This window comes from Kryptolebias marmoratus, linkage group LG4, assembly GCF_001649575.2.
Source record: "Kryptolebias marmoratus isolate JLee-2015 linkage group LG4, ASM164957v2, whole genome shotgun sequence".
Lineage (NCBI taxonomy): Eukaryota > Metazoa > Chordata > Actinopteri > Cyprinodontiformes > Rivulidae > Kryptolebias > Kryptolebias marmoratus.
In genome coordinates, this window is record NC_051433.1 from 13,070,892 (window position 1) to 13,097,736 (window position 26,845).

General features: G+C 40.9%; 1 protein-coding gene across 9 annotated transcripts; it reads right to left on the reverse strand.

Annotated features, from left to right (window-relative positions):
• Positions 1-893: 893 nt before the first annotated feature.
• On the reverse strand, positions 894-24,979 carry wnk2 (WNK lysine deficient protein kinase 2). Of its 9 annotated transcripts, none has more exons than XM_037975465.1 (30): positions 23,597-24,979; positions 20,074-20,246; positions 19,592-19,812; positions 18,321-18,478; positions 17,649-17,737; positions 17,226-17,445; positions 15,556-15,814; positions 14,949-15,244; positions 13,427-13,540; positions 12,415-12,447; positions 11,377-11,487; positions 10,792-11,202; positions 10,020-10,622; positions 9,543-9,592; positions 9,252-9,414; positions 9,033-9,149; positions 8,787-8,951; positions 8,658-8,700; positions 8,400-8,561; positions 7,339-8,210; positions 7,084-7,141; positions 6,900-6,964; positions 6,321-6,567; positions 5,978-6,236; positions 5,655-5,887; positions 5,342-5,575; positions 5,077-5,175; positions 4,192-4,236; positions 3,781-4,094; positions 894-3,413 (listed from the first exon to the last, which is right to left on the reverse strand). In XM_037975465.1, exons 1-30 carry the CDS (start codon positions 24,269-24,271, stop codon positions 3,117-3,119), a joined length of 6,786 nt encoding a protein of 2,261 aa, XP_037831393.1. In that variant the 5' UTR covers positions 24,272-24,979; the 3' UTR covers positions 894-3,116. The 9 variants fall into 9 exon arrangements, with proteins under 9 accessions (XP_037831393.1, XP_017290968.1, XP_017290966.1 ...); XM_017435479.3 differs by having other exon boundaries at positions 8,376-8,561; positions 8,778-8,951; XM_017435477.3 differs by having other exon boundaries at positions 5,978-6,567; positions 8,376-8,561; positions 8,796-8,951.
• Between the last annotated feature and the right edge of the window lie 1,866 nt (positions 24,980-26,845).

The following is a 26,845-nucleotide window of genomic DNA, read 5'->3' on the forward strand; positions in this document are numbered from 1 at the left end:
AGTGACTTTCAAATAAAACTTGATGTTGCCTTTTTCCATTTTCTTTTGTTCTTCCTTGTATTTCTTCCAACTTTTACAGTAAAAGGAGTTTCAGTTTTACTATTTAGGAGACTCCTCAGTTGAATATAAACAAAAAATAACATAGTTATTCTCTGAAATTCTCCAGAAATTCATCAGAACTTAGTTGTGTATAAACTCACTGTTGACACTGAATGCCTGCTTGTGCACATTGCCAGGAACATGTTTGCTAACATTTTATTCCTAGGAAGTCCATGATAAATACTTTGAGTTTCTTTTATTCATTACGTGTACCAGCTTCATCTTGTTCTGAGGGGCTGAATAGTGGTTGGGTGCTGGAACGTATCCCAGTAGTAAACAGTTGAGAGGTGGGTTCACGCTGGGCCAGTTGCCAGTCCTTTCCAATGCCACACAAAGAGAAACAGGAGGGTTCTCTGTTTTTTTCTGTTGTGACCTTGTTTTTGTTGTGAAGCAGCGACAGCCAGCAGCAGTCCAAAGAGGCTGAGATAAACCACAGCTCTCCCCATGTTTCCTTGGAGCAGATTCAAACATAGGCACCTGAAAGTTCCTATTAATTCAAGCAACGTCAACATTTATGTGTACACATCTTTAAAGCAAGCTTTTTTCAGTTTCACTATTTAGCAGCACCTTAGTTGAATATAAACAAAACAGAACATAATCATTTTCTAAAATCCTGCAGAATTTTACCAGGACTTAGCTGTGTATACGCTTTACTGTTAATACCAAATGCCCATCTTGTGCATTCTGTCAGTTTCCTTTCCACACTTCATACCAATAATCATCATCAGTAAATCACACAAAAACAATCTGGTTTGATTTGTGTCTATTGCACTGGTAATAAAAAGTGACAAATATTTTATGCTGTCAAGCAAAAACTTTAATTTTGATGTCTTCAAGTATGTACAACATTTTTTTAAGAGCATTGATCTGACAAGGTTAGGAAAGTGCTGAGAAAACTGGTGATACAGCAGGCAAAAGCAAATATACACCTAGCTTTCAAACATTGAAGATTAAAGACAGAAGTCTCAGTTTAAAGCACAACAACGAAAAATTACTGCATAGGAGATGTTCAAAAAAAAGAAAAATCTGTCATCACTTTAAAAATTCTGCTGAGAAGACAATTACCTAATAAAGTCACATGGCTCATATTGTGCCCACATTGGTTTATTTTCAAAGTGCATAAATTGTATTTGCTTATCACAAGACAATCATCTTGTTCTGTGAAGACTATTGTGTAAAGATCTTATTGGTTCTTGTAATAAAATTTGAAACAAACCAAAATCTGATTCTTGTAAATGTTAGTTCTAGCATGTATGAAGTGTGCCCAAAGTCTTCGCTTCCAGCTGGGATATTTTTGCATTTCTTGTACTATTTTAAGCAAAATTTCTGATGGCTTTAAAAAATAATTAAAACTGAAATACCAAATTGCTGAATTACCTTAAAAAGACATGTCACGACTCTGAATGAAGCACTTTAACTCTTGATACAGTATTCAAAATTTGCTATGAAAATTATTTAGGTGACAGGAGAATTTCTGTGATTAACTACAAGACCGTAACTACAAGATCAGAAGACTTTGTTGAGACTTTATCTTTTATGTCTAACTGCAAACAGCTGCACAAATTTCATGATAAACTAGCTGACTTCCAAATAATTCACAACCCTTGCATTTTTTTGTCATTTTTGTATCATCAACTTTTCCCACAGTCTTTCCTTAAGAAGTCTTGTTGGATGTGCTTCCCAAGCATGCAGTACCAAGTCTTTTTTATCATCCATTCGGTCTTTGTATAAAAGTGTCTACTTTTGGCATGGTGTGATCATATTTTTCTTACAGATCATAGACCCTTGTACATAAGTGCTTTGCTGCCAAATCAAACCAATGGATAAGGTAACTGGGACCTTTACGTTTGATGTAATGATCCTCATTTGTCTAAAATGGAAGAGCTTTGGGTAGTGACTAAAGGAATAAGATCACAAATACAAATAACCAAAAGGAGCTTTCTAAAAAGGCAGCTAACCTCACCCTTAAGCATAGGATGAAGAGTTTAGTTAATGGGGAGGGTCTTAAATCACTGCTTCTTCATAGTGAAAAAAATCTCTAGAAAGGATACTTTCCACATGTCCTCCAAGTGATGTGGTTTGGATGTCTCAGAGCTGGCTTGTGAAGGTTTTGGCGAGCTGCTTGGAGAACTAACAAAGGCTAAAGGAAGTGAGCTGTGAGGATCTCTATTCACATTTCTTTACCTACAACATGGTAACAGATAAATAGTATAAGATGGATGGATAAATATATATATCTAGGGTCTGCTTTGAGCCTAAATGCGTCTTTTCAGAAAACTGAATCTGCAGTTCAAGGCACTCTCATAGGCAATTTTGCACCTAAAATACATCAAAATTCAAGTTCTTTCAAATCTCTTAAGGATATTCTGAGCGCTTGTGCTGGAAGTATTTCATTGATGAAGAATGAAACCTATTTATTGATAGAGCTGAGAAAGCAGAGTAAAGCAACAGGTCCTAGTGACCAGGAGGTCAAGTCTTCACAGTGATGGCATGATGGTTGCTAAATATGTTTCATTAAGACCCATAGCTGCATACTAACGCATGGATTATCCTGTGTTGACTGTACAAACACAAGGAGCTATGTACAGACTAACAAGAATTCATATATACAGATAGCAGCTCATATAAATATATAGCAGTGAGATGAACAACAAAAACATGAACTATTTATATGAATACAAAATGAATGAACAGTGCACTATGTACATTCAGGGAGTAGTAATGTACATCCATAAACAATGACAAAATTATGTACTTTCAGTGCTGATTAAGTTAATTATACATATTTAGTCTCATTTCATCAACCTGCATTCAAAGACTATTTACTATAACGTGGGCATGAAGTATGTGAACTCAAAATAAAACAAAAAACATAAAACTCAAGAATGCAGATGGATTATATACATTGGTTACACCCATGCTGGTTTAATATATACACTCTACGCACATAATATTAAGGAGAGCTACTGTAATCTAACTATTTGGTAACAGAGTTGGAAGACCCATTGCTACCCAGATTAGAGAGTCTTTGCCTTGGGGTCAGTCATCTGATGTGGCGGCGCTGAAGTGGGACTGGACTGGGCAGAGGGCACAGCAGGAAAGGCAAAGACTCCTGGAGGAACGGGAAAGAAAAACCCAGGCCACTGGTTAAAAGACAGAGGAGATGGCAAGGCTCTGAACGGAGCAGGAGAGTGTAGCTGATAGGCGTGATGGAGCCCAGAGGAGGGGCTGGTCATCACTGTCGAGCCGGGGCTATCAGGCCAAGATGGAGGTAGGGTGCAGGCTATTGGGCCTTGTGTTGTCCATGATGATGCCTGAAACAGTTGCATAATATCATGTAAACAATGCTCAAAGTGATTTCATTGTTAAGGTGATTTAACTTTGTTTTTAAATATGGGATGCTGTGCTAAATGTACATAAAACAAAACAAAACAAAATCAACTCAGCATTACATCATATTTAAATAAAAATAATACAAAGACAAAATAGAAAAAGTTTCAAAAAGGGAATTTCATTGTCTTGAACCTGCATGTTTACCTGTTTCTCAGCTAGTCCTTGTTTTAAGGTGTTACTAAATATTTTCAAGTGAACTGTATATATTTTTTTTCTTTGTACTATTTTGAAAACTAAACTTTGCAAACTCTTGCATTTGTAGCTTTTTAATGGACATATGAAACTCACTTCTGAAGCACTAGCAGGCTGTTTATGTGTTGGAGGTCCAACTTGATCCCACTGCTGCTGTCCACGGATACTCAGAGAAGTGGTGCGGGGCCGGTGGGTGACGATTAGAACCTCCTGAGCCCAGTCGTCCATCAGCCCCTGCAAGTCTTCAGGCATGTTATTTTCAGTGGCATTCATGCACGTGCCTTTTTTGTTGTTGCTGTTATTAGCCTGAGCTTGGGCCAGGCCTATAACAGGCTGAGGAGGAGGAGGCGTGACAACACCGGGCATTTGCTGCGATGGATTGAAAGCTCCAGATGCTGAAGCTCCAAATCCTGACAACACACACACACATAGTAATTATTAGGATAGTGGGGTTGATAAATTATTTGATAAGTTTTAAACAAATTAATTTGATGTAATTTTACATACTGCTGCCTCGCTCTTTACCAAGACACAATCTTTTCAGTGTGGACCCTACAACACAAAAAAAAATAAAGACAAATTTCAAAATCTGTTGACAATTCAAGAGTGAATGTTGTGCAAAATACAGCTGCTGAACACTGCCACAAAACAAAGAAACAAACATAAGCCAAGTACAAGTTTTTAAGCAAACTAATGAGACCTCCTATACGTGACAATGCAGATATTAAAAGTATTATGCAAGCACGACCCATTTTAAAAGTGCATTTCAGGAGTTTTAGAAAAGGGGGACAGGAAACAGCACGGCAAGTTAAAACAGTAGACTGCCAAACATTCATCATGCAGAGGTCTTTTTGAAAGTACTGCAAGGTGCATGAAAACATTACAACACAGAAAAACAGCAAAGTCACAAAATGAAATGTTACGAAATGAAAAATACACAAAAGTATAAAGATCATCTAAAATGCAAAAAGGTTTATTACTAAACTGAACCTTGATTATCCAAACCTTTATCATCTGAAATGTAATGAGGGTGTTAATGACTGAAAGTGATGATAACTCCAATATTGTGTAAAAACACTAGTATATTTGATTAGAAAAAAGAAATATGCTAACTGATACTGCCTATCACATTTGGAAATTGGTTTTGAGATAATCCTAAAATGGAATAAAATATCCAATTGATCAAAACCTTTCCATCTAAGGGGTTTGAATAAGCAACAATCGTGAAATAAAATGCACAGAAAGACTGCTGATTAAAATACTGCAAAGCAAAATAAAATCCAGCACTGCCTCAAAATAGTTTGGCTAATAAAAAGAAAAAAGTGTAAACTCGTGATGAAAAATATGGCCAAATGAAAGAGTGAAGCTAAGAAGAGAAGAAGAGATACAAACAGATAGACAAAGACACAGGCCCGCTGAGAAATCTAGCTCGTGGTTTGCTACTGGACTTATAGGTCACTCTTTCAGATGGTTGAGGGTAATTAGACCAGCCTGTGGAGGAGCATATTAAAGGGAAGAAGATGAAACAGTACAATGAGTGGGAACTAAATTACCCAGCATCAATAAACAAAAACTCCACATATTCTTTCTTTTTTTATCAAGCATATTTATTTTTTGTCTGTTGGCAGAAACTGTTTTATTTTGCTATTATTCTTACCTTGACCAGGTGGAGCCTGTGTGCCAATACCATCTCCATGTAGTCCAGCATAAATATTGTCAGAAGACAGAGAGCCTTTGAGGGAACAGGGCTGCTGGGTCTGCACAGGTTCTGAGGTTGAGGTGGGGAGGTGGCTGGTGCATGACCGTGGCCTACTGTGGGTGGGGAAAGGCATTTTGGCCGGAGAGCCATTTAAGCTTACTGTGGTCTCAGCTGAAGCAGCAGCAGCAGTGCCTGGACACACACACATAAGGATTAGATTAGTCTTTATTGATCTCTAATCAATATATTGATGTTTGGAAAAGTAACTCACTGGATTTGCTGGATTCACCGGTTTTGGTTTTGACATTTCTAAACTGTTGAACCAGAGGGCTGAGAAGTTTTCCTGGCTTCAGCCTGTGCCTGCTGGACCGCTTTCTGCGACTTCCATTTGGTGCGACGTGTAAGAGACCAAGACCAGGAGGAGGAGCTTTACCAAGTCTTCGATACAGCAGCTCTACCTCTCCCCGCTGATGTGCTTGGAGCTCCGAGATCTCCCTCAGATGTCTGAGAGGGTGAAAGCAGGGATAATTACTTACAAGTTAAATGACAAACATTTACTTTGCAGAAACTACTAATGAAAAAAAAAAACCTTACTTCTCTCTTAGTCTCTGAAGTTCCTTTTTAATGTCAGAGTCTTCCATCTCTGAGTCATTATCACTGCTGATGTAGGCAGAGCCCTGAACGCCTCCATGCCGTCCTGGTGAGTCAGAGCTCTGCACACTGCTGCTGCGACCCGTGCGACGGAGAAAAGCCACTGCCCTCTTCATGAGGTCACTTCCTCTGCGCTCAGAGCGAGGGTGATGTGATAGAGTGGCAGGAGTTGGCTTCACGGGGCTGCTCTCTGCCCCGGAGTCTGAGGACAGGAAGCGAGCATGGACCGTAACATCCACAGGAACAGAGTCTGAGGTCTGAGCACGAGGCAGCGATCCCCTCTTACCCATGGAAGGAGGCGTGTCCAGGTAGAAATCAGGTGGGGCAGAGTAGCGGCTGCAGCGTGTTCTCTGTGTAATTTCGTCCTCGGTGCTCACCACAGAGAAGCGGCCGATCGTGGTGGAGGTAGCCAAGACCTCGGCCTGCACCTGGTCCCCGATGTATTCAATGGGGTGTGCAGGTGAGGCCGCGCTACTCCAGCTCCTCTGCTTCACATCCCGTCTGTTGGCCACTTCAGGAGGAACAGAGATGATCTGACAAAAACAAAGAAGAGGCTGAGATTCATAAAATGATGTTTCTATAACAGCAAATGCTATTCCAAGACAAGGATGTATTTTATTCCATGTTGTTCCAGTATGGAAAAGACACATTTGATATGTTTTCTGAAAATAAAAACATCACATAGGTACCAATAAATTAAAAAAAAAACTATTGCATATAATTTTAAAGGCAGTCACAATGTATATGTTTTATTCAGGTTAATTGTATTAAACTGACAGGCATCTTGTGCTTTAAAATAACATTAAAAGTAAAGTTAGAAAATCTGAATTTCAAAATAATTTTTTAATTTTTAAAATTTTACTACCTTAAATCGACCTCTAGTACCAGTGCAGGACACAGAGTGAGGGACGTGTCTTCTTGATAAAGATGCTGCAGGAAAATTTCCAGAACATTCACTATTAATAAACTAACGTGTTAATTTTAGTTTAAAAATGATGATTTATCACTGCCAACTATCTCTTAGATAAAAAAATGCATAATTTACATACCGCACACAGCTGAGTCACTCAGTGTGCTCAAACTATCCATTCTCTCAGGAATTTGAGGCTTATGGTGTTGGCAGAAGGACAGAGAAAAAAAAGAAGCACAAGCCATTAATTGCCATTATCAGACAAATGTTTGACATTAAAATCTATTGCAATTAGCACTGCACTTGTTTTAAATATTATTTGAGTAACACCATTTTCTATGTATTCAAAGTACAGTTAATATTACTTCAAATGGCTCTGTATGCTAAACCTTACCAGCTGTTCTCCTGCCCTGTAGCGTCCCTCCCCTATAGGCCCCGGGGTGCTGTTCCCTGACCCTCCTGTGGCGCTGTCAGGACCGGGAGGAAACTGAATGTACTCTGTGCCAGATCCTGGTGTCTCTGCAGCACTCCCTGACGGATACATCGGAGCATACTCCTGATAAAGTAGATTCCTTAGTTTTTCGTCCAAGGTTTTGATGGTGCTGTCGACAAAACCCCCACGGCCCAGCCGTCCTTCGCCGTCAGACTCACTGGGCCCTGCACCATGTTGAGATGGCGCTGGACTCTGGGGCAGAGAGGATACCTTGGTCCCTCCCACAGCTGAAAAGGGCTGATGGAGAACAACAGGCTGCTGTGGCAGCTCGGGGCGTGCTGTCGAGGCGTAGGAGACAGACGACGGCTCTTTGGTCGAACCCAGCTCCTGGAGGGGTAGAGGGGTGAGGGGAGAGCCTCCCTGTGAAGTGCTCACATCCAGAGATAGAGGCATAACGAGAGGACAGCAGGGCACCTCATCTGCAATAGAAACTGGACGTGTCAATTCAAGCTTTTGCTGAGCTGCATGGGAAGGGGAGACAGAGCCCCGAGGAGTTTCATGTGAATCTTCTACTTGGAAAGATGTATGAGGCAATGATGGGGGCAACGTCTGCGCTCTGACTGGTTTGACTTGATGAACGGCAGATTGGAGAGAACTGACAGCAGGTTCCAGTGAAGATGCAGACTGGAGAGTCGGAGGTGCAGACACAGGAGGTGACAGAGTGGCCAAAAGGAGTGGGTCAGTGTTTGATGATATTGGGGGACTTGAGAATCCATAAAGGTCAAAGTGGAATCCTCCACTTCCACCGGACATTGTGGAAGATGACCCCTCTTCTACAGAAAGGGGAAAAAAAGAAGAAAATGAGCACAGAATTGCACATTATTAGTTTCTAAAACTACCAAATCTTATGCTCATTCTGTGATAAAATCATCCTAAAGGATGTAATTCGGCTGCCATAAGTCATATTGTTCCATGTTTCTGCCAGACATTATACTGACGTTGGTGTGTAAGAGCACAGTGACCTCTGGAGGTGGTGGGCCTTGCAGTGATGCTGTCAGCAGGCTGGGTAGCCGCTGAGCTCCCAGGTGACTGTGTAGCTGTCCCATCAGACAGGGTGTCTTGACTGGATATGGGTGTCTCCTCCACTGGGCAGATTATAAACCATCTCTTTCCTGTATGAAGAACTGCAACCCAGGAGTTTAGAAAAGAAACAAAATCAGTTTAAACCCATAACATACTAAACTGTTGTGGTTACAGTTTTAAAAAACAAGCCATGTTACCATTTTGCTGATATACAGGCTGAGGTGCTCCTGGCTGCTGACTCTATAAGAGATTTAGACATGTAAGCTTTGTTCTTTGCATTTATAAGCAGGGTTTTAATACAGATCTTTAACACTTACCTTTCCTACCTCTCCTACCTCAGACATCTGGCCTTGCAGTGGACTACAGCTCAAAGCTGTGGTTTTTTCACTGCCCATGTCTTCATTCAGCATATCTTCAGCCTTATCCACAATGTCCTTCAGCTGATCAATGAAGATCTCCTTTTCCAGCGGTAGGATAAAACCATTTTCCACCTTTAAACATTCAGTTTGAAAGATATTAAGCAATGTCACACACAAAGACAAAAGCTGTAAACTTAATTATGCTGAACAAACCATGTAAGTGGCTATTTCCTCCGGAGCATCTCCATCCAGATCAAACTTAAATGTCACCATTTTGTGGTTGTGAGTCTCCAGCTGGCATTCGACCATTTTATCACCAGTGTTACAAACCTGTGTAAAGAGGGGTTAACAATTTACATTCATTGATATTTAAGAATTTGAAGGGTCTGTGATTTTCTTTATGTTGTTGCTGTAAATTAAACCATGACTCACATTGAGCATGCTCAGTTTGGGCTTGCTGGTCTTTTCTTGCCTGGAACGTGTGCGGGCAGACTTGCGGTGGTGTTTTCTGGGTTTTACATCCCCCTTACTCCCACTAGCCAAGCTTTCATAGCCGTCACTTGTTTCTTTACCTGATGCTATATCAGAGTTTAGACTAAAGAAAAAAAAAAAGATCACCTCTAAGAGAAACATTGCATTTTCCTTGCGAAAACATTTAAGGATATAAATTGAAATAAAAAAAAATTGTAAAGAGCTGGAAATTAGTGCAAAACTGAAACCCACCTGTCATAGGCATAACTGGAGAGTGATAATGCTTTATCACGAAGCAAATCCTGAAAAAATAAAAACATGTTAGTGAAAGACAGTTAGAGAGTGTCTGTAAATTGCTTTTATTCCCAATGTAAATTCTATGTTTGCTTTGCTGCTATTTTCCTATTACTTCCAATCTGCTGTTCTCTGCTTCTTGTAAAACTGCTGTTGACTTATATGATGCTGTAAAAAAATTCTTAGCTTGCTTTAGGTTATATAAGGACCTGCTTTGTGCATTTACCAATGTGTGATTTCTGATCACTGATTCAGTGAAAGAATCACTGTAAGACTAAATCTATTAATAATGTTAAAGTGTGCAGATAGTTAAAAATGGTTTTGAATATCAATAAGAAGTCTTAAAAGCAGAGATGATTTTTATTTTAAACATTTTGGATATGTCCTATATCTAAATCAGTATTAGTCTTAAAACTGTGCAAATGTTATCCGTACCTCTACACAGGGTTCATGCTGAAGGCTTCCAGAGATAGATGTTGTTTCTATATTTTGCTGAGTTGTAGTCAGGCTGGCACACTCAGGCAATGAGGTTGTTGTCTGGATGCCAGCAGGCTGCAGAACTGAAGCTGCAACAGGAGCTGCAGGCTGAATTGGTGCTGACAGACTGACAGAGGTTGGGTCTGAGGCCAAACCAGGAGTGGAGATTTTAAATTTATCCATGGCAGAGGGTGTACCTGAGCTTATTGTAGGGACTGTTGTTAGCTCTGCAGTAAAACCCGATGTAGATAATGGTGCTTGAACTTGGGTGGAGGCCATAGGTTCCAGTGTTGGTAGAACATGTGTTGGCACTGAAGTTGGGACTTTAACAAGTGCTGAGGCTGGAGTTGGAAGCGCTGCTGCAGCTTGAGCTGACACTGAGACTGGAGGTGGAGTTTGAGCTGGGACTTTAGTTTCAAACTGGACTGTAGCTGGGACTGAGACTGAAGCTTGGCCAGCAGCAGTAGTTTCTCCCCAGAGTGAAGGCTGACCAGCAGTCAAGACAGGAGGGACTGTTTCCAAAAGCTGGACATCTCCTAGAGTCCCATGGGGAGCAATCACCTACAACAGAAACAAAAGAAAGCATTAAAAAAAATTGTCCATCAGTCTAATTGTCTTGCTTTGAATCTCCAAAGGCATGCCGTGCATGCATTTCACCAACATTGCCACCTTAGTGTTACAGATTTCTCAAGATCGAACCATTTCAGCGAGAACTGAGTCAAATATTCACCTGGACAGGCTGTTCAGTCAATTCCTGCTCAGGATGAGGGGCAGGGAATGGGGTGGGTTGTACCTGAGAGAGAGGTAAAGTATAGGTGGAATGGAAGCTACTGAAGTGTGCCTGAGATGTGGGAAGGCCACCCTGTTGCTGTGGCACCACAGGGGACTTGGCCAGTCCAAGAAGTGGAATAGGGAGTGCTAAACTGGGCCCATGTTGAGGTGTGGATATGGGGGTCTGAGGGGAGCCAAGAGGAGGTACAGATGAAAGGGCTGCATGAGGGGTGAGAGGAAGGGAGGGGAGGTGAGGCGAAGTTGAGTAGTAGGAGCTAGATATTGGAGTGCCACTGCTGCTGCAGGCAGACGGCAGAGAAGCTGGGGAGAAGGGAGGGGGCACGGGAACAATGGAATATGATGAGGAAAACTGGGAAAGAAAAAGGGAAAATGAAATAAAATGAACAAAAGACAGCGACTCGATACATACAACATTCACACGGGTCCTTTATGTATTACTGCAAGCCTGCACATTTTATAGGATGTTCTATCCAAACTGAATGTTTAGTTTGTTCCTCTGTTTCTAATATTACCCACAACACACCTGTGTGCTGATCTGCAGAGGCAGAAGGGGGGGAGGAGCACTGCAGAGTGGAAAACTGGTGGAGGTATCAGGAGGACTCAGGTGTGATGCAAGCTGGTCAGCAGATAACAGCTATGAAAGAAGATCAAATCAAGCCTTTTAATTTGGAAATGTAGAATAAGTTTCAAATTTCAATAAAGATCAAGCTTTTGACCTTCTTAACTTGTCCATATAATGTTTATTTTATTTTATTATTACTTTTTGTGTGTGTTGCAGCACATAAGCACAATCAGCCAACAACTCCATGGCAAGGATTTGTGACTTGAATCCACAGAGGACAACCTAAAGTCTCAGAAAAGTAGAAGCTTTGTAACTAGTGTGCCTGAGTGATAATTTGGTGGCAATAAGATTTTGATTCCATTCTCTGGCTCAACCAAGCATTGCTGAATGATCCCAATATTGGAATTGGCCTTATCATAGCTGAAGGGCTGAACAGGGGCATGGTTTGACTTCTGACTTGGGCCTTTCTGCGTGGAGTTTGCATGTTCTCACCTTGCATGAGTGGGTTTTACAGTTTTCTTTCCCACAGACCCAAAACATGCATGTTAAGTTAATTGTTAACAATAAATTGCAACAAGGTGTAAGCGTGAGCATGAATAATTGGTTGCCTGTCTTTTTGTCTCTATATGACTTTGTGATTGACTGGCGACCTGTCCAGGGTGGACCTTGCCTTCACCCAATGACCACTGGAGATAGGCACCAGATCCCTGCAATTCTGAACAGGCACAAGCGGGATAGATGGATAGATGAAATAAGGCAGGACAATTTTGTCTGTGTGGTCGGAATTTGGGCAGAAAAAAAAGGTAAAAGATCCCATCCCAAGACAAAAAGAGGTTTTCTGTGTGTGTGTCAAAAAAGTCAAAATGTACATTTTTAAATGAACATTTTTAGGAGACTAATTCTGGAGTGGAACTTTGGTGAAAATGCTTTACTGTGACTCAGGTAAGCTGATAGGTAAGCAGACTTTAATTCTGTGTGGTTTGTACTTTGCTGAACTACCTGGGATGGGACAGCAGCTGGTTGGAGATGACACTACAGGGAGGAGAGATTAATGGGAAGAAAACACAAACCACATAAATAGATTTTCATACATACACGTGCACATAAATAGAGTACTACACAACAGAACAGTACACATTCACAGCAAAATGGAGGTACAAACATATTCTCCTTTATTCATCATCTTTACACAACAAATGTTTTTAAATGGTTGGTGACACTAAATTTAGTAAATTATCACAACAAATACTTAAATATCATTTTAGAGAACAGAATTTTTGACTTGGTAAGTTTTTTAAAACAATTAGGAAAACAACAAGCTTGGATTTTGTCAAGAGTGGAAAACCTTCCAGACAAACAAATTTATACTTACACCAATCAGCCATAACATTAAAACCATTGACAGGTAAGGGCGCACTGATCATCTTGTTTTGACACAATGTTTTGCTGAAAAAAATTTATCCTGGCTTTAACGTGGTCTTTAAATTAAACACTTGCCAGCCACCTAAACATTTTTGAAAACCAATTACAAACCCCACATGGTGACAGTACTTATTTAAAGTGGCAGCCTGCTTCTCAGAAGAAGAAAACAGCAGTGGGTACTCCGGAAACTACAAAAGAATGGCCTAAAGAAATACAACAAAGAGTGCAAGATGTTCACCCAGCCTCCAAACCTTCTGAATTACAGCCTTTCAGGGTCTAATGAAACCTATGAGGAGTAAACCCAACCCACAAGATTCAACCTTATTATCTTAAGTGCCCACTGAATCTTTTTGAAATTCCCAGGACACCTCCCAGATATTCTTTGTCCAGATATTCTTTTCATTGGCATCAGGGGACATAAATAATATTAGTTGCCTGGTCATAATATTACGGCTAATGTGTAACAACATTGCCTGGCAGGGCTGCACTGAGGGTCTTTTCCACATATTTTGTGTTTTAATTTTGGCTTGTGTGTGCCCCTCTTTACATATTATACCAGAGGTCAGTCTCAATTTGACGCATGCAGTACCTGCTCCTGGCTGGGCTGGGCGGTCTGCAGAGCTGGGGCTGCAGACGGGACACTCTGCATTGTCTGTCTACTCTGCTGCACAGTAGGGGCTGACATAGCTGGAGCAGAACCCGTCTGTCAGAAACACATAGAAAAAAAAAAACACATTCAACAAAGCCTTTTTCTTAGATATAATATAACTGTCCGTCTAAAATAAATGAAGCTTGAGATTTAGTGTTTCAAAGCAAAAGCTGTGACAAAGGGGTGTTTTAGGGATTTATGTGGTTCCTCATGTGAGGTTACAATGGAAAAGAGAAGCTGCAGCATTGTTCAACTGCTACCCATCTATTGTGTTAACTATAAGACACTGTTTAAGAGGCATACAATAAACATGAAATGGAACAATTACTGTGAACTAAGCAGGAGCTGAAACTGGGTGCTGACAGGAGCTAGGCAGCTGGCAAAATCATAAATGATACAGCAGGTTGCTGCTATGCAGGATTTAACCTACATGAAGTATTCTTCTCTAACCTACCAGTGGATCTGCTCTGCCTTTGTCGTAAAGTTGTGATGACAGCAGGTTCATGTCAAGATTAGACGTACGGCAGACAGGAGCATCCAGGCTCCGACTCTTGTCTGTATGCTCACTCATGGAAACACTAGTACCCCCTGTCTCCCTGTAGCTACGCACTGGATGATTAACATCTCTTCTATCAGAAAGGGTGGGAGAGCTGGTCCTGCGACTAACGATGTGATGGAGACAATAGTTGAGAAGGCTGAGATCTCCACTTTCACGCAAACTTTGTGGGAACACAACTTGAGTGAGTGAGGAATGACGTGAAGGACTGGTGAGCGTGGCTGGCTGACTGTTTGGTGATGATGTAGGAGATGAGGCCAAAACATGAGGCAGAGTGGCTGTAGAAGACTTTAACAAAGGTCTTCCAGGTGAACCTGGAGTGGATGCGGCAAAAGTGCGCTTGTGTGTGTGGCCCAATGATCCGCCTCCTTTAGTTCTGTCCTTGAGGAGAAGAGACATGCAAGCTTTGCAGTGGTGATGCTGTGGGTTGCGTGGGACACTCAGACAGACTTCTGGGAGGGATTGTAAATTCAGAGCAGTGTGAGGTGAATGAAAAGCACTTGCTGAGTCATGAGGGGAAAGACGATGTGAAGGTAAAAGGGGAGATAATACTGAGGCATTATAGGCATAGTTTGAGTAATCTGCTGCATGCACTGGACTCTCTGAGCTATCAGAAGATGATAGATTCTGTAACGGACACAAGCAGGAAGTGTGATTCATTGTTTTAGAGGCAGCGCGAATTCTACACTGTAACATCTCAATTAAGGAGGTGCTGCCTCGCCTAAAACATGTTGTACTCTCATTGATGAGCAGGTTCTTATGGCAGACAAAAGGCTCACTGTTGTGACGCTGGTCAGATATAATTCCAAAAAAAAGAAAATAGGACACGAGTTATTGCAACTGGGAAAAAAGACGTTTTTAACAGAAAATTATAGCTAAAAATGAAATCTAATGGGTTTTACTCACTGGTTGACATTGGTGCAGTTGAGCTGCAGGTTGCTGAAAGGCTCCAGGCTGCAGCGAACCTGTGGGTTGCTGGTAGCCTCCTGGGTGTAACTGTGTGGTTTGCTGTGTGCTGTTTTCATGTGAAGCCTGTGCTGTGAGTTGATGGGAGGTTCCCTGGTGTAGCTGAGGTTCAGTCTGTAGAGGAGGACTGCAGACCACTTGAGCTGTAGAAATGGGTTCTGGAAGTGACTGGTATGTGCCATTTTGCTGATTGCTTAGATCATCTAACTGCATGGCAGAGTTCACTCCACTATCAGCTGTAACAACAGAGTAAATATAAAACATTATAATTCATTATGATGCCCTCTGCAGGATGGAATAACAAATAAGGAAGGTCAGACTGTGGACTAGTCTTTAATTTAACTGCTGGGTCACGCTGTCTGATTGCTTTAATTTGCTGTTACTCAGACAGTATAATCAATATTTCTGCCCTCTTTGGGTTATAAAATACTAGTTCGACCATTTCAAGATATAATTAGTGTAATTTGTTTAAGGCTGAGTAAGTTTGTCTAGCCAGGTTGTGCAAAAAATAGTACTTTTTGGTGGTAAACCATTTTTAGTCTCTTACACGTGACAGATGTGATGACAGGCACAGTGCATATCAGAGTTTCTTGGTCTTCGTAATCCACAGGCGCTAATGTGGCTTCCTTGGGTGCACCGGTACCAGGCACCTGCAGAAGGTTCTGCTGCATCTTCTTCCCAGCAGCTTCACTGTTTGTGTTTGGTGAGCCAGTTCGCGCTCTCCTCCATTTGATCAGAGCAACACGATCTCTGATAGATTTCCCAACTATCTTCACATCACATTCCAGGAAAAATCCTGAGTCCACCTGCAGGAGACAGGGAACATATTTGCTGCAGCTCAAAAGGAAACACACTGTGGTTGACACTTAACATTTTGTGAGACATGTTAGGTATGTAGTTCCACAAACTACACAGAGCTGAATTGTCCTGCCTCTCCAAACATTTGCATGGAAGAACAAAGATCGGTTGGTTTCTCTAGTTTTGATCAATGCACTGTGTGTCTCAGAACTGTCATTACAAGACAACAAACCACTCACCAAGTCCCATTTATATTAGTCCTAAAAACAGCCGAGGGTACGATTAGATAAGAAGTTGATCAGATTAAAAATATATACCTTCATATAGAGTCTGCAGAAACAACCTGTTTCAGTAAGAAAAGTTGTTTGTGTTTTAAAGTAAAGATTAGTTTCACTATCGATTTACAAACAACTTTCATGATGAAATGACAGCAGTGGCAAACCTTCAAGCTATTCAGAAAAGGCCCTCAGTAAACCTAAGAATAAAAAAATAACTATTTTACTTTAATATTTTTTACAAAATAAAAGAAAGCAATTAATGGATTGCCTGTCTATAATATAACAATGTAACACAAGTTTGTTTTCTGTCCATGTGTTGTGCATTGGAGTAGGTTTGTGTTAATTAATTAGAATTTTTTTGTATGCAGTCTTTGTGCAGAATATCTTTCACCCAGTGTATTCTGAATTGTTAACAAATTCCTCCAGTCTATTAAAACAACCAAGAATGTATGTTTGGATAGATGGTCTATTCAGTTAACTGGAGTTAAAGTTGTAGCCAGTGGGTGTCTGGACTTTCTTTGGGTTAGGGTATTCTAGCTGACCTGCTGACTGGTTTATGCAGAAGGCATAACGAGTGTTGATCGACAACCTGCAGGTATAATAAAAAGGTTATCAGGATGTGAGATCATTGCCTTTTTCAAGATGGCTGCTCAATAAAAAGATGGACTTTGTCCACTTTGATTTTTTTGTCTTCAGAAAACACACACCTGCATGATTGTAGACAGTGTTTCCTAAATCTTTTTCTGCATGTTAAAATTCACACATTATGACTTGATCTGCTTAATCAACAATTACAGAGACATTGTTGCAATGGCTACCTGCAGACTGGAACTCCTTAAAAACATTATTAGGATTATTTTCTGTTATTTTAGGTGTCTATTTAATTTACCAGATAATATTTTTATGGCTAACAAAATACTTTGTGCAATACATAATTTATTCTAGCCGGTACAGGACTATGTGGAGAACAACAGAAAATGTAAGGAAACTGGTAATTAAAAGAAACATAGAGTACTTTACCCAACAGCAATTACAATAATTAGTAATAAACACCTTAAAGTACAAAGAAAAAGACTAATTCATTATTTTTGTGTAAAAAAAAAGGATTTGTTTACTCAAAAACATGCGTTCATTCATTTACCATTTCTTGAGCAACTACTTCTGGGACTTCATTTCCAAGGTCAAAAGTAAACTCAATGGCACCCGTGTCCTTGTATTTCCCCTTAAGCTTTTTAGGATCTTCCACCCACAGCTTTAGAGCAATAGAGGATTTTTTCCCATCATCCTCCTCGTTAAGCTCAACCCTCACACCTGTGTCCTCTGCAAAGTATGCGTGATTCAGGAGGTCCTTGATGGAATACCTGCAGAAAATACACAAACACCAGCTACTGTTTTGCAAAACAGCTCTTCACAGTAACAACGCAAAGAAAGCTCAGAGCCAAATAGTGGCATTAACGTCACCCTGCAGAAGCAGAAAAACGCAACACGAGGATAAGGGTCAACCTCCACTACCAGCATGAGCAAGGTTATAAAGTTTAACTCTGTTCCTGGTTGATTTGCTTACCTTTCCTCCCACCTGTGACAGATACATTCCCCAATAATCTCCTTAATTTCTGGGTCACTGACTTTGCTGTAGCTGGCAGGTTTCACCCCCTGAAAAGGAAACGGCACGTCTCAACTCATCAACTGACAAGTTTAAAACTGAAGCAATTACTTTAGAGCATGACTGGGAGCAATTTGAATCTGCGGTGTCAGAAAACATTAATTACTCTGAAAAATACATTCGCTCTCTCAGTTATCTACACTTTGGGGATTAAGTAGATACTGGTGTAAAGACACCATTTTGGAGTGCAGGAATAGAAGCTATAAAAAGGCTTTTTTTAATGCACTTTTTGCCATGATAAATGGAAACAGCAAACATTTACAAGCCAGTTTGCTCAATTTATGATTTTTCTGCATTTGTTCCATATTTTAAGCACACATAGCTTGCATGTTTCTGACAATCTGTGAGAATTACAGATACTTCTGCTTAATCTTTATTTTACATATATAACCAGGTCAGTTGGTCAACAAGTCATCTAAATAACAGAATTAAAACCAGTGAAAGCAAATCAGTTAGTCCTTGATAATTAGCTATCAATCAGATGAAGCCTTCATTTAAAAGTCAAGTTGTTCTAAATGATTAGTTTTTGTCTTTAACAGGAGAACAGCACAGGTGAAATAACACTGCACTTACACTGGTGACTTTGCGGTAGATCTGAGCAGCATTCTGACACTCAGAGTACGGGTATTCTGAGGTGGCCATCTCTAACATACACATCCCAAAGGCGTACACATCCACAGCCTCATCGTAGTGCTCCTCATACATCTCTGGTGCCATAAACTCTGGAGTACCTGTAAGATTTATGCAAGAAAGGCTGGTTATACTCAATCACATGAGATTATTAGCGTTTAAATCATGACTCTGTGATTGATCGAATCACAAACATGAATAGGGTCTGTGGACATATCTGTTACCTCCAGTTAACTTTTTTTAAATTCTGGGAAACAAGACTGCAAACAAAACAGTTACAACAATTTTAGGAAAGAAGGTAATGGTTATTTGTTGTATTATAAGACAACTTTTCAAACAGTCGGAAACTGACTTAAAATTATGTTCATTTGAAGCTGAAATCATTAAGAGGACAGTGGTTTGAGTCTGCTTGTTTATTAAAAGGGTCAATCATCATCTCAGAATCTGACTACTCTGTAGTCCAAGTTAGCTTGTTGTCATTTTAAAATAAATTTTGTGCTGGTTTGGTTATTTGGGCAACAAACTGATCAGGCAAAACTAATAAGGCCATGTAAACTGGAATATTCTGTGAAAAACTTGAATGATTGCTTGGGTTTGATTCATAAAATCACTAAAATAATTCCACATCAGGGGTAATGGTGCTCTTTACCTGCTGGATGTTCAAACAGGTGACAAAATAAAAGAAAAACCAACATAAAGTTTATTAATTAGGTGCTGGAAGTTAGAGGGCTGCCAGGACAGCTTTAATACAGCTTTAGTGTGTTTATTCCTCAAGTCCAGGGAACTCTGTTTCAAGTAACATAATTGGACAAAAATATTTTCCTCATGTTGCTGTTTTGATGATGATGGTGGTGATGTTAAACACTATATTACATGTTGGTCCATAATCTCCAAAAGAGATGGATTAAGATCAGATGACACTACAGCATTGTATCATGTTTTATAATCATTTTGTGTTTTTTATCTTTATGGGGGGTAGTGACTTCCTGGAAGAGACCACACCCATCAGGAAATCGGTAATCCAGTACACTTCCCTCGAGGGCAAGACAGAGTCACCAGATCCCCTCAAGGGTCCTGGTTTTTCTTTCAATTCGTCACCACTTTGTACAATTAAGCAACAATTTGCTTACAGTCTTGCATGTATCACTAGTTTGTTACGGAAGAATTAAATTGGAAATATTCAGCTGCGTTGTGCCATCTTGCAGATGATTTACCAATAACACTTTTAGCAAAAGAGGCTCTTTTCAGTGTCGCCAAGCCCAGGTCTCCAATTTTGACGGAGCCTGTAGGACCCGTAATGAAGATGTTGTCACATTTAAGGTCTCTGTGAATGATCGGAGGAGCCCTAGTGTGGAGGAAGTGGAGGCCTTTCAGAATCTGTCTGCACCACCTTCGGAGAACTTTGGGCTTCATGACCTTAAAGCGCTTTAGATACCTGCAAGAAGAGCACACAAAATAAAAAAAGATAAATCTTAAGGTCTGTCTGCAAGAACTCCAGTTTATTAAAAAGGTTTAGCTTTGCAAATGAACATAGACTTTATCATGAATCAGAGGCTTAAACACAAGCTTTATACTTCATTTGGTGTTGAGGTAAATTGTCTACTTGGAGTTTCTTTCACTGCAGTCAGTCCTTAAACAGCTTTGTAATCTACAGTAACAATTAGGTTAAAAAGGACATTAATGTACAGGTGCTCACGTTTTCAGTGTCCCTGAGGTCATTAGCTCTGTCACAAGAACAATGCACTTCTTCCCTTTCACTGGTGATTCCCAGAAGTCATAAAAGCGAACAATGTTAGGGTGCTGGAGAGCCTTCAGCATCTCGGCCTCCTCTTTGAACCTCTGCCTCTCAGCTTTGGATAGTTTCCGTTCCTGGGGAAAACAAAGAAAAATGGGTAATTTTGTTTACTCTCATATTTTATCAATATCCTGTTTTAGGAAGGTCATGAAGTGGTGGAGAGATGCTCAGTAGTCATCATCTTGTTTGTTTTGATTTTTTTAAGCCTAATGGAAGAAGTCCAATCCCCCCTTTAACCAAACGGAAACAGCCTGCTCGCTTCAGGAACGGGGATCTGTAAGGACTGCCTGGAGCTTCTGTTTGGAGTGAACACAGCCTTGGTATTTTGAGAGGAGAAACATGGAGGTCTGACCCATTTACTCTTTTTTTTCTTCAACACTGTTTAGAAAACACAACTGGAACACGTCAGAAACATGAGTAGAATCAACACGTTTCCAGAAGACCGGTGAATAAAACTCCTATTGTTTCATTTGAAGTTGCCATAAATCAAAAGTGTGCCTGTCATGACCAATAAACAGGATTTTTTTTTTTTATTTTATTTCAAAGCTCAGCAGCAACAAGACAAGATTGTGGCACTGATGATGTCTGTGTGCACAACTCTGTAGGTTGTAAAGAGCCAAATTTTCTGTGTACAGTGAGTCTGAGGAAATCTGTTTCGACTCGATCAATATTTTGACCCCTGCCTTCCCTGAACTGTTGTATAAATAGTAAATGAGCTGACAACAAATAACCTCTACATCAGTGTTTCGCTCCAGTCAGCAGAGCAGTCAGAACCCTACAGCCACGACAAAATGACCTCCAGAGTTTGTCTTCCCCAGTCCTTACAGACATTTAAAACTGAAACAACGACGCTGCAGACGGCGCTTTTAAATGAGAGGGGTGCACAATGAGTTCATGCACAACTCATGGCACTGATTATTGACTGATGCTGAGGAATCAGATTTCACTAACCCCCCATGGTGACCAGCACCATCTAATGCATCTTACATTACTCGCTGCTTTGTAATTCTGGTTCTTCCTGTGGATTTGACTTCATTTTTATGCCCCTATTCTTACACATTTTAGTCAGTTTTATGTCCTAATTGTTAATGATGCTTTGCGGTGAGAAGCTCGACCATAAGCAGGATGTTGCAGCACTGAATCTACTGTACTAAGATTTCAGATCTCACAAAATGACTAAGACAGGGGTTTACAAGTGCTTATATGTATATTTTTAAAAAATGTAACATGTTAAAAACCCAATGCTGCATTTGACATCAAAAAGAAGACTGAATCAGACTCTACAAGTTTTATACTATCCTTAGATGAACTCATTACTTCCCACTCTCATCTGTGTCCTGGTGCAAAGAGCTGCATCAGCAGGATTCGTTCTCCTAATATATATGTGCGACAACACCATGGGGTTTAAATCGCTGCTTAGTATTTATTACTGTCATCAAACGAGATAAATTAGAAAGTACAACTAGGAGAGAGATCTTAAAATGATAGTTTATAAATCATCTTCCACGATTCACTCATTTTGTGTAAACAGCTTGTTCTGCAGATGTGTGAGTGCAGTTTAACAGATGAGGAATAAACTAGATGAGCTGTCTGTGTTTCTTCACACCGAGCACCGTATTCCCTTTAAATTGATTCATAAATCTTTGATTCATGACCCTGATTTTTGCCGACTCATTCAACCGATTGCGCACACCGCACGCAGACAACAAAACCAAGACGTTTGTGCTAAAGAGCAGCTTCTTTTTGTGAGCGAGGCACGCAGGCATAAAGACTCTAAAGGGCACGGCCTCATCTCGAGGGACAGAGTGGTTGAATCATCACTAGATCTCCCCTAAGAACCTGCTCAGATGCAGCGCACACACTCCACATATATGGACCACCACGCATGCCTCATCGAAACACAGTTACATACAGAAAAACTACTAATCTATTTTGAAAATCTCTTAATAATGTAGCAGCTTTAAAAACATTCCCAGCAGTTGGTTCCTGTTTTAGCTGATGAATAGAAAACTGTAAAATAAACTGTTGGCATAACTAAAACTGTTTTAATACCTAATAAAGTTTTTAAAACCAAGACAAAATAAGTTTATAAAGTCCGAATGAAGGCTCAGATTTGGAATATCATCTTAAAGTTATAACTTACTCGTAGTTCAGTATTTGGCAACAGATGATGATAATAAAGGCTGACTTTGTTCTTAAAAAACTGATTCATGTTTCACCTCAGAATGTGTCTGCTAACATTTTCCAAACTTTCGCCTCACTGGAAACAAGATCTCTGCTGTTGCCAGAATGTGAGATAAGCAAAATGTAATGGTGATTTAATTCGTCAGGATGTCCGAAACTGATTGAGTCGGGCTTCCATTTTTTGTTAATTGTTCCCCGGGGCCTGACGCAGTGAATGTGGATTCTGCAAGAGCAGGAAGATGGGAAAAACACTAAATGTCTTCACTCTGGAGCTGCAATAAATCAATGAACAATGCTTAATTTCTTACAAATGGTTGTTGTCATAATAATCATTCAAATTAAATGCATGTTTTGAAACAGTAATTTGAGTTCCAAGATCTTAAGCAAACAAAGAAAAGTTATGCAATAATACAGCAACTAGCAGATATGCAATGTTTCCTGGTTAAATGATGCTTCTTTTGAGCTCGCTGTTGTTTTCAGTGAAGTTGTAAAAAAACTGACTTTTTCAAATGTCACCTTGTGTCCAGAGGTTTTCCTCTGGACACCCTGAAAACACTTTGCTCACTTTGAGCTGTGAAAGGGCAGCGGCTGTCTACGGGTCTGTCTACAGACTAATCTGCATATCACATGGGTCGCATCTAAACTGATCATTAGATTAACACATACACAGATTAGTGATGCAGCAAGCTGTCACTGCAGTGAGCCTATATGTACCTGACAATACTCCCCTAAACACTGTGACAAAAAAAAGTTATCACGTTGATTCTTAGGTAAAACCCTCCTGCTGGGAAGGTGTGTGTAGGACAAGGAGAACAGGGACTTCACTGAAGCTAAAAATTATGACGCTGAGAATTTTTGACACCGAAAAAGCCATATACGTGATTAAAAGACTCTTTCTCCTTGCCCACTATACTCTTTTTAATAAAAATGCTTTCATCAGTGGGAACCTGTCCAACAGAAACTGCTAATCAGTTAGTCAATTTTATTCTGCAGCTGAGCTGCTCCTCCTGCATTACCTGAAGAACTCTCAGTGAGAATGACTGAAGAGGAGAAACAAATAATATTACAGGATAGGACCGAGTGTCAGGTTGTTGAATGGACATTTAAATACGAATTTGGTTGAATAATTGTGTGTTTCGAGGACAACTTATTGTTGCAGGTCTGACTGAAATGGGTTTTTTTTGGTCAGAACAAGCCAACAACTCAAACATTAATACTCCTTAGTGATGTCTGGACCCACCTGCAGCTCACACCAAGCCACTTCCACCCAGGTCTCAGTGTCCAGACCCTTGTAGACGGTCTTGAAGGACCCTCTCCCCAGCTCAATGTCAAACTTGAGGAAGCGCCCCCCAGGTGAGGTGGACACAGCCTTCATCCCGGGCTCCTCTTCGTTCTCGTCACTTCCTGCTTTACCTGTGACGTCTGAGGGCCCCACCTCTGCCTTCCTGGGCTCTTTTTCCCTTTTTTCCCCCCGCTCCTCGTCCGCGCTCACGCTCTCCGTGGCGCTGTCCTTCAGGCCCACCTGGCTCTCCGTGCTGGAGGTCTCCTGGAGGAGGGCCCCCTGCAGAGCCCGGGCCCGGCTCCGGTCGACTATGGTCCGCAGGTCGATGCTGACCACGGGGCTGCTGTTGACAATGAGCTCCGGCGGGTCCACGGGCTGCTCCTCGTGGTCTGACACCCACAGGCTCTTGCGCACGAACCTCCTCCGGACCAGGCCCTGGTGGTCCGTGGAGGTGTAGGCGCTGGGGTCGCTGGCCCCGCGGAGCACCAAGTTTTGGATGTTGACATTGTGGTCAGCGCCGTTCTCAAACACGCACCTGCAGGCGTTTGCATTAATATCCGAGTCCAGATTGGGCGCTGAGGAATACGTGGATCCTAGTGGCGGATCTTTGCCCGAGTTGTCTGCGGAATTCATCCCCGTCAGATCGGTTAAACCCTCATGGCGCAGGGAGGAGGACGGCGGCTCCTCTCCCGGTTGAAGAAGTGGGAGAGTGTATTGCCTACCTGCAGCACTCGCAGTGACGCAGTTCTCCTGCTCGGGGTGCTTGGCCTAATGCCTTGGATTTGTTCAGATCATCTCCTGAACGTGTCCTCTGCCAGTCGGAGGGTGCGAGCATCGCTCGGTCCGCCACGCTGCGGCGCAGCGCGGAGCTCCGCCAGTGAAACCTGATGTCACTGTCAGCTGGAGCTTACAAAAAGAGTTTGCTCCGCATCTCCGCACAAGCTCCTCCGCTCTGCCTGCTGTATAAATTAATAAAGTAAAAAAAATCAGTTCCGCAGACAAGTGACCGGCCTGCAAGCCAGGATGTTTCAAACCGAGGCGCTCGGCAGCCGCTCCATCACGGGACGGGAAAGTGCGCAGCAGCAGCAGCAGTCATCCTCAGGAAACACTCTCCATCACCATCCCTCCCCCTGAATCCGACTAGTGTGACATCAGCATCTATATGGATATATATATTTATATATTTGACTGAGACTATCCTTTCCTCTGTGCAGCTTGTCCTGGCTCGGAGAGGCGCTGATCAGATTAGATCCACTGCCGCACAGGTCGGATCAGTCGGCGCCGCTCAGCTGACTCCGCGCTGGCCTGTGTGTTTTCACCGCTTTTCTGTTGGAGCGTTTTTGGGGGGGGGGAACTATAGCATCACTTTGACGGAACGAACCCACGCCCCTAGCAACAGCACGCATCCAATAAGTTGGCACGCTTTCAGGCAGCACCCTTGAACTCTCCCCTGCCCTGCCACGGTGTGCGTGCGCGGACCACACCACGGCTCACCGTGACGCGCTGGACCTCCAGTGGAAGTGAAGCAGCAGGGCCGGAAATAGAAATTTATTTTTTTCTTAGGGTGGCCGAGGGGTGGCATGAGGTTCCAGCAGGCTGGAAAAAAGATTATTTTGAAGCTTAAATTTACACTTTCATTTTATTTTTTTTTATAAATATGAGAACTTGATTTCAGACCCCCTCACCCAGATTGAATAAAGACTCACAATCAGTTGTTTTATCAAATACAGGCAGTGCTGAACTATATTTCTGATATCATTTCAAAGCATTAAAATTAGTTCTTTTGCCAAAACATTTGCAATGCATTTGAGATTTTGGCAAATAATCAGTGGACAATTAAGAATACAGAACAGCAACACAAAGATGGTCAAAAAACTCAAGTTTGTAATGAAACTCTTCGAGACAATTTCAAACTTTTGACTTATACTTTAGTCTACATTCGTTAGATGGGTCATGAAACACCTCAGGGTCCGCAAATAATCTTCAGAAATAAAAAAAAAATGCTTGCTCAAGGCACATTTTTACCATAATTGTTACAAATAATAAATATAAGGGTAATAATTTATTTTGAAAATAATATTTTTATCAGTAAGACTGTTTGTATTGTCATGTTTTATGTTTAATAAAGTTATTAGCCAAGGCTGTGCACCTAAACTGGCATAATTAAGGGTCAGAAGATGTTATTTTTTGGATCTGAAGCTGAAAAGTTTAGGCGTCCCTGTAATGAAGGACTGGATAAACCAATCACTGTGTTAAATTTAAAACCTAGTGGTTTTATTTCTAATGAGAGCATTTTTTCTCAGAATAATTAACAAGTTGTAGAATAGTTTGCAGCTGATTTATCACATGTCCATTCCTTTGCTGCAAGGCTCAACCTCAACTGAATAAACACCTTTTAATGGGGCCTACTTTGATGGATGAACCTGCCCTGGTTGCTATAGGCAACTGTGAACATATACTGTTGGAGGGTGAGGTCAGAGGTCACAGAGACACTTGCAATAGGACCCTGAATGTGGCAATCAAAGTAGTTTGTTTCTTTCCACACAGTCAGAGGTTTTAGCTGTGAAACTGAAAAATGCTTTTTTGCTTTGTCAGCAGAATGGAAGATGTTTGTAACAGAAAAGTTTAATTTCAGGCTTGTGATTTTATTGTTGGTCTAACTGCTTATTGCTAAGTTCTTATGTGAAACATTTCATATCAGTAATACAGTAATCTACACTGAAAAAAGATCTTCTAATTTTCTAAAATACAACCCAAACTAGTGGTTCTGAAACACAAAGTGAGGGTGTTGAGATGATCTCCAAAAATCTAATTAATTAAATGGAGCACTCCTCCATGACAATAATAATGATCTGTTTCACTAGACTTTCTTATATAATAGTGTTTCTTTAACAAAATGTTTTAATTGTAGTTTTGTGGGGTTTTTCTAATGTTTAAACCGACCTCACATCTGTACTCAAAGAAAGTGGAAGGACAGAATGATAACAAAAAACGATTGGTAAATAATATTTTTATCATTATTTTGTTGCTAAAATTTTCCCGAATAGAATACTATGGACTAAAGTATAGCAGATATGAGCTATGTTAAGTTTCCTTGTTTTCTAGTGCCTTAGTAGTCATTTTATTTGTTTCTAAAAGTTTCTTTTTTTCTTGTTCTATTTGTGTATTTTTTAAAGTCTGGGAAAGTAATTATACATCCACTTTTTG

Excerpts from the sequence above, each read along its gene's own strand:
- wnk2 (XM_017435476.3), bottom strand. The coding sequence starts at position 24,271 with ATGAATTCCGCAGACAACTCGGGCAAAGATCCGCCACTAGGATCCACG. Across the intron at positions 15,815-17,225 it reads AAGTAGTTGCTCAAGAAATG|GTGGACTCAGGATTTTTCCT; the intron begins GTAAATGAATGA and ends TGTCTCCTGCAG. Across the intron at positions 9,415-9,542 it reads TCCAGTTATGCCTATGACAG|TCTAAACTCTGATATAGCAT; the intron begins GTGGGTTTCAGT and ends TTTTTTCTTTAG.